Genomic DNA, 12,077 nt, shown 5'->3' with positions numbered 1-12,077 from the left:
CTTTTTAAATTATTGCATACTGGTCTTACAGTAATGCAAAGCTGGCCTTTTTAGAGATACTTACATTATGGAGTAGTCTTTGCTTTTTAATGTTCTAATGTAAAATACAGTGATTTATATACCATTCGTACTGTTTTTCTTAAAATACTCTGTTTTAGCCTGACAAGATGTTTCTGTGTAATCTGCGAGCTTTATTCTCCATTTACTTGGAAAGAGAAACTGAATGTTAACAAAAACAGGAAAAAGTTGCTTATTAAAGCTGAAGAAAGCTATTAGCAAAAGTGCTTGAAATTTTTAAGTGACTTGTAGCAAATGCCTAAAAAATGTCCTTTTGCATAGTTTAGTCTCTTTATAAAGCTGTTAAAATTATCTTTTTATTTATTTATTTTTAAATCTGTGTACCTGGTGAGGTGGCAGGGGGAAAGAAGTGGAAGAGCAAAGGAGAGAGTAAAGTTTTGAAAGACATAGAGAAAAGATACATTTTCTAAATTAAGACTCATGTTGTTAGCTATAATAAGTTTCATTAAACCCTTTTTTGCAAAAATAATAAACATCCTACCTAGATTTTAGGATGTTTTTTGCTTGCAAAGTAAATTATTTTTTTTAAATAACAACTCTGCATTACAAAATGTTTTGGCCTGTTAACTCTTGAAATAGTTAAATCTGAGTTCTGCATTACAGTAAAAGGAATGCCACTGCTTTTGAATTGTTTTGAAGCTTTTGACTGAAAAATAAGGTGATCACTATGTCAGTGAACAGTTGTTTATTAATTTTGGGTCTTGGGATAGCTGACTTAATGCAGATGGAGACCCGAAGCCATTTTCCCATTGGGAGTACATTTTTAGTAGCTTCATGTGTTTTTTAACAGCAGTTACAGACCAGGCTGCCCTGCTTCCTGGCTAGCAGTTGTGTAAGGTCTCTTAATAGCATCAGCATTGCTGAATGGAGGCACCTGGTACTGGGAGCACTGGTCCCGCTTCCTGCTGGTCATTCACAGACCCAAGGATGATGCTCTTGACTGAAAAATTCAAGAAGTCAAACCTGGGGGGAGAGATGGGAGATTGCCTGTTGCTTGCTTTGATGCAGAGAGGTTTGGGAACTGGTGGTTTTGTAATCCACTACATCCTTCTTGAGTTTAAGGTTGTATCTCCTGTGATTTTGCTCTCAGCAAAATATGTAACGTGTTCCACTCTGATAACAAACAAGTCCTAAGGCTATTCAGAAAAAAAAAAAGGGAGTTTCCAAACAGTGGACAACCTTCCGAAATATTTTTGTCGTGGATGGTCTGATAATGTTGAAACAAACCTTCAGTTGGGCATCTCTGATTTCTGCAGTGAATATGCAGTTTTTATAGCATTGCTAGGCTGCAGCCAAAAAGGCTCTTGCTGCTTGCTGCATTTTTCATTATCAGAGTGCTTTATAAATGTATCTACTGGCCATTTTATAAGCAGGGAAACTGAGTCAAGCAGTTTAAATGGTAGCCTCAGGCTGCAGTGCTACACTGAATACTAGGATTAGAACAGTAGAAGCTTCACCACTTTATGGAACTGCCCATATGTTTTACTGCCTGTACTTATTTTTGCAAAGGTTTGGTTTACCCCCACCTTGGACGTACCAGCCTATGCTCCTTTGACTAGAGGCAAGGCCTTTGTACAGCCTTTGCCAGGGGAAAAGGACTATTACTGGAAACTATATAGGCTAGTTTCCTAAAAGTTCCCCATTTATTAAAGCATCTTCACTATGTTATTTTTTTTTTCTTTCACAGATTTTGGCAAAGGAAACACAGTTAGATTTAAACCTTCACGACTGCTCCAAAGGAAGAGAGCGTTAAGGTAAGGTCACGTTTGTCTTCCTAGTGAAGATGAGCAGTTGCATAACTGTAACTTGCAGTCATTGCTTGAATCTACACTTACTTGATGATTCTTGGTCCTCTCATAAGACCAAGCTTTGGTGGATGCTCTCAACAGTTATTGAAAACACCAGCTGCCTCCTAAATAATCGTGTGAAAATTTACAACAGGTACTGCCAAGGGAAGAGTCCTGCTCTGCACTCAGCCTCCAGCCACTGCACTGCCCCTCTCTTCTTAAAAGGCACGGACACAGTACAGACATTTAGTGAACCAGCTTGGAAAACTGATCTGTCTGACAACTAAGGTGGTCAAAATTACTTCTCCAGCTGTGCAGACAGCTTTTTCAGACCATGGGAGGGGACCTCACAGGGATGATTGGGGGGTGATGGGTCTGCTTCCATGCAGGGCACTGCTGCCTCATGCCTGCAGTCTCAGGACACGGTTCCACGAGGCTGGGTAAGGTGACGTAGTTCACAGTTAAACAAGGTGGCAGGTCATGTTCCCTCTCTTTTCCCATCCTTACTCCAGCTGTTCTCTGGTTTCCACCTTCATGCTTGCTGGACTCACAAATTGCAGAGTACAGGGGAGGTCAGGGAGCTGGGAGCTGTCCCTTGCCCTAGAAACCAGCTGTTTGCTGGCTCACCCAGACTCACATTTGCAAGCATCCTCTCGGTGGGACTCCCCATCAGCACACACCTTTCTTCCTCAGAGTTTCTGATTCCCTGCCATGCTGTGTCTCTTAGCCACTGGAGAGAAAGAGAGGGAATAGGTGTAGGAGATGCGTCGTCTTACAAAAGGCAGGTAGGGGAAAATTAAAATAAGACCAGGGGAGAAGGATGCAACTGTGGAGCAGATCTGTTATTTATTTAAGAATCTAGAGAAGGAAGTTCTCCTGGAGGTAGAGCAAGAGAAGAATAATGCATGCCAAGCACCTACCTGGCAGGCGCACAAGTGGATTGTCATGTATGTCTTTCAATCACAAAATCTCAGTATATCCCATAGCTTTAACCCAGATGGCAGAGCCGTGTTACTGGTGGCATTTGGATCAAACTTCTGCTTGCTTCTGGGCATGTAACTAGGTTAGTGGGACAGCTATTTGGAAACTGGATGCTGCTACTGCAGCAGATGGAGTTTTCAGATTGGAATCCCTGATGTATAGAAAGAGCTTGCACTTGGGAACCTGAGACTGTCAGATACTCTACTGCTGCCATATTATACTTTGTTTTTAAAGAAAAACTATTGAGGTTTGAAAAATGTTGTTGTGTTTTAATGGAAATCATATGAATTCTTGAAAATTGAGGAGTATGAGTTCCTTGGCAACCTGAGGCCGAACCACATGCAAATGCCATGTGAAACAAGCTTGTTGATTTGTATTTCATGAACCATACTCATGGGCTATAGTCCAGGCAAGGAGGAGTAGCCCTTTTAGTAACCAGTTTTATCAGGGACTTTAAGAAGAGGACAGTCTTTCATGCTTCTAAAACCTGTTTTTATTTATTTATTTATTTATGATTTAGAGAAACCCAAGTATGCCTTAAGTTATTTTTGTAATGAATGCTCATAGCCTAGCTGTGGAGTGCAGAAGCTCCTGATGTTGCTGGTCAGAATCTGCACCTACATTTGTAACATGACACAAGAAATTAAGGAAAATGAAGTTGAGTAGATACAGTTGAGATACTTGTAAAATAGAGCTGTTGATGAGTTTGAAGGTACAGTATACCTGGCAATCTAAGTCTGACTGACTTTGTACAAGCAACAAAATTGATGATCCAAATGTTCCATTATCAGATAAACTAATAAAACAATGAAATCTCTAGCTAGCTCTCTTTGAGGGAAGAAGGGAAGTCTTGCTGAGGAATTACTTATGAGCAGATACTTTTAAAAAACCCTTTTGAATAATTTCCTGAAATTATTTTTTTTAAAACTACTTGGAATTACTCCATCATCATTTTGACTCAATTTAGATTCCTAATGAATGTTCTTTTTGAATATGTGACATGTCCTAAATACACCTACTTTCATTTTTAGAACTAACTTTATATATGTATCTATAAATAGGCAATTGCTTGGATTGACTGTATCATCTTCAGAACAGTGCTCTGTCCCTGAATTCTCTGTGCAAGTGAAAGCAATGTAACTGATGCATCAGATGCATGAAGACATTTTTTTCTGTTGTGTAAATTTTTAAAACAAGCAATGTCACTTGTGCCAGTGTGAACAAGTGGGCATGCAAAAATGCCTCTGAAGAGGAAAAGCAAAAAATCCGTGGATAAAATGGTCACTATATAAAAACAGCTATTGATTAAAATAAGTGAATAACTGTTGAAAGTCTGTCCTGAGGGGAAGGAGAAACAAGGGCATAAGGGAAACTGTGAAGGGACTTTCAAAAAGTAAGTAACCTGTGATGTCATGTAGCCCAGCAAGGGTTAAATGTAAGAAGTTTGTAATTATTACAAGAACTTGAATGAAATCTGCCAGTGAGCAGAGGCTGGAAGCCACCCTCAGTACAAAGGAGGAGGGAGCTCACATGCAGGAAGAACTGGATGACCTTGAGTAATAGAAAAGGGATGTAATGTAATAATACTAAGTGCACAGTTGTACATTGGGGGCTGATAAATTTTTCTGTCACTTGCAACTGATGAAAGCAAAGCCTTGGCATATTAGTTTCTCATGCAGGATTGAGCAACCCATACAGTGTAGTTATAAAAAGGCTAGCATGTTGTAGACCCCAGCACTCATCTGGTTTTCTCCATTAGATGTATACATCTAGATATAGATAAAAAATACAATAATGCTTTCTCCATTAGAATTCCTGGTTTTGCAAGACACTAGTAAGACCCAGCTCTGGAATCAAGACTTTCCAATTCTTGTCACCATATACAGAAAAAAAGATTAGTTAAAGTTGAGAATAAGTAGAGAATATTTTTAAAGATGATCAATGAAATGGAGAGCCTGCCTTGAGGAAACTCTGTAGATGTGAAAAGCTTCTGTTAAAAAGAAGTAAGGTAACCAAGTACACTGGCAAGAGAACAAATGCATGTAAACCCAGTGAAAGACATTTAGGCTATGATTAAAGGCTCTCTAGCTTCAGAGTCCCTGGAACAATTTGAATGAAGGGCGAGGGGAAACCTAATTAGTTTATAATTTCTGAAAGTTTGTTGAAGATCCACAAGCAATCCAATAATGTCAGTCTTTTATACAACCAATGGACTAGTAACAGTCCTGATTCTGTATGGTTTTATCCTTGGAAATTCATGTGACGCAGGCACAGCGGTGGATATTAGTGCACAGTTAATTTAAATTGGGATTTTGCTTTATGAGTGAATGTTGGGAGTGCTGTGTTAATGGAAACTTGAGGTATTGCACTGTTGTCACAAGCATTACAGAAGCAATCAGAGAGGCTGCCAAATAAACCCCAGGTATTCAAAAGTCGTAAGTTGGGTCCCTCAACACTTTGAGACAAGTCTTAAGTAATACAAATGTTTTGACAAAATAGATTTTGATTTATGGCCGTAGTGCAGTCTTATTCACATTTTTCAAAGTCATCCTCAGCCAAAAGGAGTAGAAACTGGTTTCAGATGGAAACTGCTAGTCCCTCAACCTCGGGGTTCTCAGTAAGAAAATAACATACTGTGAGGCTGATAAAAGCCATGAGTGCTTGCAATGTGGGGTTAGGCACATGAAAACTTGCAGTTAATTGTCTCAGTCTCTGCCCAGTCTCAGATGACACATGCACCCATTTGCTTGTGGCCACTACATGATGCATATTTTTTAAGTTCCATTAAAGTGTTTTCACCCTGGATGCATCCATCCACAGTCTTCTGTAATGGACAGCTTATTGCCACTATTAATCTTCTATTTGCTGTTGCTGTTCTGTGGGGGCTAGCATTGCTTCTCTTGGCAGCACCTGGAATAATTTCTTTAAGTGCAGTTCTTGGAGACAATTTGCAGCAGGTGGCATGGTGCCTGGATGTGACACAGCCCGGTTTCCTTATAGACATTTCAAGAGTTTAATTCTCACCACAATGTCTTCTTACAAGGGAAGATTATTTGTAAATGATTAAGAAGCAAATACTTCTTGGAGTTAATGTAAAATATTATCGGTCGTTGTATTTAAAACTGTTTTCAATTAGAAATGTTCGTCTGGAATGAGTAAAAGAAAAAAAAAGGCAATTTCTTCTTTTCTAACAAATATCCTTGATGAAAGGGTATTCAGCTGCTTAAAAATAAATAAATAAATAAAAATTGTCCTAAGAAAGGATTTTCCAGTAGTAAGGCTGTGTAATTTATCTTATCAGAATGACAGCAACTTGTACAGTGCATCACTTCCATGGTAAAATGAAGAGCCTAGAATCACTATGGGGATTTATATGTTAAACCTGTCTACATAATTTACTGAAGATCTTAAGACTAGTACATTTTTTTTCTATGCCTGATCGGGATAGATTAGAAGTCATAATGGCAGAATACAGCAGGTCTTCATCCATTTTTAATAAATGGAGAATAGATTTAATTTTATTTACCCATGAGGAGAAACACTCTTTCCAAAAAAAAAAAGTCATTGTAGATGGTTAGCATCTGCTGTAGACCATCACAACACTTCCATTTGAGAGTTGGAATTTGTATGTTTAATGAACATATTTAAAGAGATTTTTATCTTATCTAAATAGGCATTTTTTCTGTTCTGAAGTGATAAAGTATAAAACTGAATGACCTGCATGTATCAGTGTATTATGAGCCAAATAATATCCAGAGATCAGAGCAGTAACAACAACAGGGCAGTCATGCAGAAGGCTTCTAGGTGTAGTGTACATACAGTACTAGATCTGATGACATATGTTTTAGTATTTATGGAGAATCATTCTACGTAGATTATTTCAAATGTAATTACTAGTAGAGCATTTTGAAAGCAGTCTCTGGTCAGTAATTTAATGCAAAAATGTGTCATAGTCAGTTCCAAATAAGTTTCAAATTATGTTAGGTTTGGCTTCGTGAGTTTCTTGGGGTTGTTTCTTATTTCGTTCTTATGGAAAGTATTTTCTTCAGTATCTCTGCTAAAATATCTTGCAGTAAATTGGTTACATCTTGGCTTTATTTGATTTGTAGCAGAAACAGCCACAGTTCTGTAAACCAGATGTTGCTTTCAGTTTTCAGAAGGAGTTCTCATTTGAAGATAAAGAAGAACTTGCAAACAGCACAAAGGATATTGATGCTAATCTCTTAGCAGTACTTCCAAAAGGTAGGTAAGGGAGACATGTTATGAACACAAGTGGTAATTTAACAGCATAAGAAATTTAGTCTATTCAAGTGCACAGCACAGTTAAAATCACTTGAGCACAGCTGTTTTGTCAATGGGTTTTCCTTGTGAAGTATGATAGGGGATGAAATGGGATGGATCACAATGCTCTTTTACAAGGCTTTGTTATGTCCCTGCTTCATAAGGCTCAGTTTTGTTTAGCTAGTTTTAAATAGGTTAAAAAGTGGTTGAAATTCAAAACTTCAGAGAGGTGATCTAAGTAGATTAGTACTGAATTCAAGGGCATTAACTTGGCTTGCAGTCGTAGCTCTTTCCAGTCACCCTCAGTGGTTGGTAAAATCACTGTTTACATGAGTAATTGACTATACACATAATTTTAATCTTGCATGTGCTACATAAGGTATATATTGTTGTTAATGAGACCATTTTGGAGAAAAGTAGACCAGCGGTATTCCCAACACTCATGACTAACTCTGTTAAACAATTCAGCAGGTGGGTTGTAGCTAGCTTTGTGACTTGAGCCATCCAAGAAACTTTGTTTACAGTAGGTAGTAAATTTCACAATAGCCCAATTATTCTAGAACTGGAAGCTCTAACATAACATTGTCTACAAGCAAGAAAAATAACTCAAGTATCGTGTCCCTCATTAGATATTTTTCTCTTTAAACTACAAAAGAAATAATGCAGTTGGTTTTTGTGCATTTTGGGGTACATTTTGTTAGTTTTCAAATTTCAATATTACCTTGAATAACTTATAAAGAAAACATTACTGCCATCTTTATCTTCTGATGCAGTTGAGGGAGAGGAGAGAATTGAAATTCTCTTGAATTATTTAGAGGAAATCACAATCTGTTTGGAAGTAGTTATTGACCAATAAAGGATGGCATTTTTAGGAAGAGCTCCATGTAAGCAGCGTAAAGATACTCCATTTGCTCAGGCACATTGTAGATCTTGGAACATTGATTAGAACTCTGTTTGTGTTCTTTTAAAACTGATGGTATTTACCCTTTTCACACAAAATACAGGGCTGGATGCACTAATCCCAGTGAAACAGAACTAACTAGCTTTCTCTTTTGTGTCGTTTGTTTCAGCTTACTTCTTCCAACATAACATTGAAGTAATGTGCTTGCTCTTGTAGTATAATCATTACAAATGTTTAGAAGGAGATTTCATTGGCATAGTGGCATAGAATAAAATTATATGCATTTATACAGTACAGACTACATGAGAGCACCAGCCAGTAAGAATAAACAGCCCCTCGTTACTCCATATGCTTTGCTTCACAGTCATGCTGGCCAAGATGAGCAAGCAGTAAGTTAATTGTGAGAGCCTTCACTTGAGAAATTTTCTCCGTAAGTCGCTTCTCAGTGAACTAGTTTCTATTCCAGAATGTCTCTTCTTTTCCTAAGAAATTATTCCTGTAATAAAGGCATCAGGCTAGACTCCAACAAAAGTTAGTAATGGGAGCTGATGGTTACATTACTTGAGTCCAAGCACTTGTGAAAATCGAGGCTATTTGCCCCATCCAGGGGTTAACTTTGGTCCACATTTGCATGTGTTGGAAAATGAGAGGAGTATATTTAATTTTCAGCTGACAGGGACTGAACTAAAGTTCAGAGTCTAGCACATCGCTGCCTGCAATGAAGCATTAAGTGTATTAGCATACCTCTGCTAGCATAAACAGAAGGTAAAAGCTACCCCTGGCTAGTTTGTAAACTGTCACCTCTTCAGGTGGGGAGAGGAAAAGAAAGGAACAAGATTGGTGTGTTAGATTTTCCTCAAAATTAAAATGTTTATACCTGTGTTGCAATGGTTATTTATGATTTCTGAGGAAGCATGCCTGTGGCAGGTACATTTTGATCTACCTTTACACAGACTTTATAAACCTATACCTGTGAGCAAGCTTTATAAATGTGTATCCCCACCCTCTGCTAGAGACATTTGGAAAGCTTGACTCAGTTTTTACAGCTTGTGTATTTAAAAATAAAATTTGCATGTGTTGGAATGTCTGCAACTTTATCAACATGTGTCTGCTCTGCTATTATCAAAGAGGGCTTCCAGCAAAAACATATTTATATTCTGCAAGATTTCTGAATTCTGTAAGAAATCTATCACTTTAAGAATTTTATGAAAAAAAAATCCTTATGAGGTGCACTCCAAATGTACTTTTTGTTATTATGATGGGATGAGACATGGAACAATTCTGATTTTGCTAAATATCTGGTCTGACAAGGTAATTGTAGGCCTACTCAGTTACTGTAGACCTCTGAAGATCTACAGTTACCGCAATTACCATGCCTCTTGACAGTCTGCATTAGAGGATATCCTACCACAGCAACCTGCTCTGCATTCTGAAATAAAGTTTGAAGCCCAGGGCTGTTCCTAAACTGCTGTGGTTCTTCCTCTTTCCCTTCACTATACTGACAAACAATTCTTGTGAAGTGTTGGCATGAAGCATCTTCAATAAGGAGCTTTTACTGTGAAACAAATTATTATAAGCTTTTTAGTCTTTTCTTGTGTGCTGTATCATAATCATGTTTGCTGAATCAGATCTTTGTGCTACCTTTTAGGTAGAGGTGCTATTATTCTTTATGTTGTCATGGATGTCTTCGAGATGCTATGGGTTTCTGATGGTAATGTGGAAAACCATTCATGAACAGATTGGAAGCTGGCACCAGCATATTCAAACTGCAAACCAAAAAAGAAAAACTTGACCACCTTAGCATGCAAGGGCCAACCAAAGTCCTTGGGACAGAAACTTTTCCAGCCAGCTTTCATGATTTAAAGTCCTACATTTTCTTTAGCAAAAAGAAATCACTAAAGTAGTAGACTTCTTGCATTTTTCTTTTTTCTTTTTTTTCTTTTTTTTTTTTTTTGTTGTATGTGAGTTTTTTTCTTTTTGGTTTGTTTGTTTGTTTGTTTTTTCATTGTATAGTTGAAAAATATTACTGAAACTGTTTTCACAACAAAAGCTCTACAGATATCGGCCAATCTAGCTGAAATTACTGTCTGGAATCTCAAGTGTGGAAAAAGTGTAAGGCAGTCTAGAGTAGTCCCTTGCTATTTTTGTCCCATCTTGTTTGGGAAGGTGTTGGAGAGATGCTTCATGAGTCCAGTGCTCTTTTTAGGACTGCAGAGCTGTAGTAGAATCTCTGGAACTTCAGCTGACACGTAGTGGGAGGGTGTTGAACTAATGCTGCTGGGAGCTCTTCAGAAATTCCAAATATCTTGTGTGAGAATGACTTATAGGCAAGTTTCCTTTTTTTGAGGAAAATAAAAAGATTGATTTACATGAAGCTCAGTTTATGAGCTTGACTAAAACTGTGTAAAAGGCCTGTTCTCTGGTGGTTTTAAGGACCATATAAATTGGTGACTACGGAAGAGAAATGATCGGGATTTGGATGGAATGTGGTTTTATTAACTGCGAGCTATGGAGGTTTTTGACCTGTCTGAAGTGGCAGAACAATTATAGGTTTTGTTTTAACCATTTTACGTATGTACAAGCAACAGATGGAACAGAAAAAAACTAATATCCAGAGGACAAACTTAAACAGAAGTAGGTTTGGCAGAGGTGAAAGCAAAGTATTTGAGAAATCATTTCCTTCAGTGTGAACGTGAGATGGATGGTTTCACATGGATAAAGTCTTTGTTTAATGCGGTTCCACTGCTGGCACAGCTGAGCAGGCAGGGCAGCAGTGGTAACGAACCATTTATTGAGAGAAAAGTCTATGAAAACGCAGTGTAAGGGCTCATCTTTGCTTTAATCGTGGTTCAGGATGCAAATTTTCCATTGGCCAAGTCCAGTTCCCATCTGTCTCCAGCGATCTCTACGTGGAGCTTGCTGGCTTTCAGTTTGCAGGTCAGCTTGGTTAATAGTGTAGGCTTCAATCTGCTTTGCTGCAGGTGCTTAAGCTAGGTATGGAAGAGGTAACCCCATGGGTTAGCTCCGAAATATCTAGCTACTCTGTGCTGCTAGTCACATCAAATGTGTACATCTTAGATTTTTCATTGCATGATAACAATCAGTTTGACTAACCTGGCTTGAAAACTTCAAGTGGATAGTTTTAGTCTATTCTGTAAAACTGTAGACTGGGATTTTTTCAGAGTGCCCCAGATGATTTTTTCCCCTGTGTATCCTGTATTCCCTATCGGCATCCATCTGTAGCCTCAGGTGCTGCATTAATACCTCATTTGCTTCTCTGAGTAGTCATGATGAGAATCCATTCAGCCTTGCTGGTCAAAGGCATTTTACCTGGAGTCCTAGTGGCTTTTCAGCATGTAAGGGTTATATGACAGCCAATGTTAACAGCATCTATCTGTATCTATCACTAACTGTATCTAGCACTATGATGTGCAAGCACTGATATTGACTACAGAAAACTGGGTATGTGGCAGCTCAACTGAAAACCTTAGATTTGTCCATAAACTCTAACAGTTCAGAAGGATAGGGAGAGAAACTGCACCTGACCTTTAAAAGGGTGGTGTTTCAATAATGTTTAACTTAAGTATCTAGAGCTATGAAGTCCAGTAGGGAACAGAGCTGATAGAATTACTTCTACACTGGTGTGGTCTTCTAGACTCTCCTGAGTCATCAAGTGTTTCTGATGGCAGTCTTGGGCTGATTTATCAGGCTGTAGACTATGGAGTTTGCATTCATTTTTGATCCCTGGGTAAACAGGATCAGAAATCTAGAGATGCATTGCATTAAAATAGCTTTAGCTTTTGGCTTAAAAAACAAACGAACAAAAAAAGCAAACAAGCAAAAAAAAAAGGCACACCTTTTGGCACCACGTCTTTGCTAAGGCAATGACATTTAGGGGACTTTTGGCATTCCCAGCCCCGCTTCAATCTGCTGCATCCCTTGACAGCTTGGATGGTTTCTCTTCCTCGTGGTAAGAGATCACACCACACTTGTTTACGTAGCACTCACTGCTCCAGTGTGGTTTGCGAACATCACTGATAACCACGAAC

The 12,077-nt window shown here is 38.4% G+C and overlaps 1 protein-coding gene across 15 annotated transcripts in view; it reads left to right on the top strand.

Annotated features, from left to right (window-relative positions):
• The window catches only part of SVIL (supervillin), a gene marked incomplete at its 5' end in the record, with an annotated part of 136,158 nt that overhangs the window by 65,583 nt on the left and 58,498 nt on the right, over positions 1-12,077 (top strand). For 14 of the 15 annotated variants that reach the window (XM_082752162.1, XM_082752170.1, XM_082752158.1 and 11 more), the window contains 2 exons: positions 1,766-1,832; positions 6,997-7,088. Coding sequence is in view for 9 of the 15 variants with exons in the window: in XM_082752164.1 (XP_082608290.1) it covers positions 1,766-1,832; positions 6,997-7,088 (159 nt within the window). Of the gene's footprint in view, positions 1-1,765; positions 1,833-6,990; positions 7,089-12,077 lie in introns of those variants that run through there. The other variant, XM_082752159.1, reaches the window with a different exon arrangement.

Source organism: Aythya marila (assembly GCF_965140915.1).
Source record: "Aythya marila genome assembly, chromosome: 2".
Taxonomy (NCBI): Eukaryota; Metazoa; Chordata; class Aves; order Anseriformes; family Anatidae; genus Aythya; species Aythya marila.
This window is presented reverse-complemented; position numbering and strand designations above follow the sequence as displayed.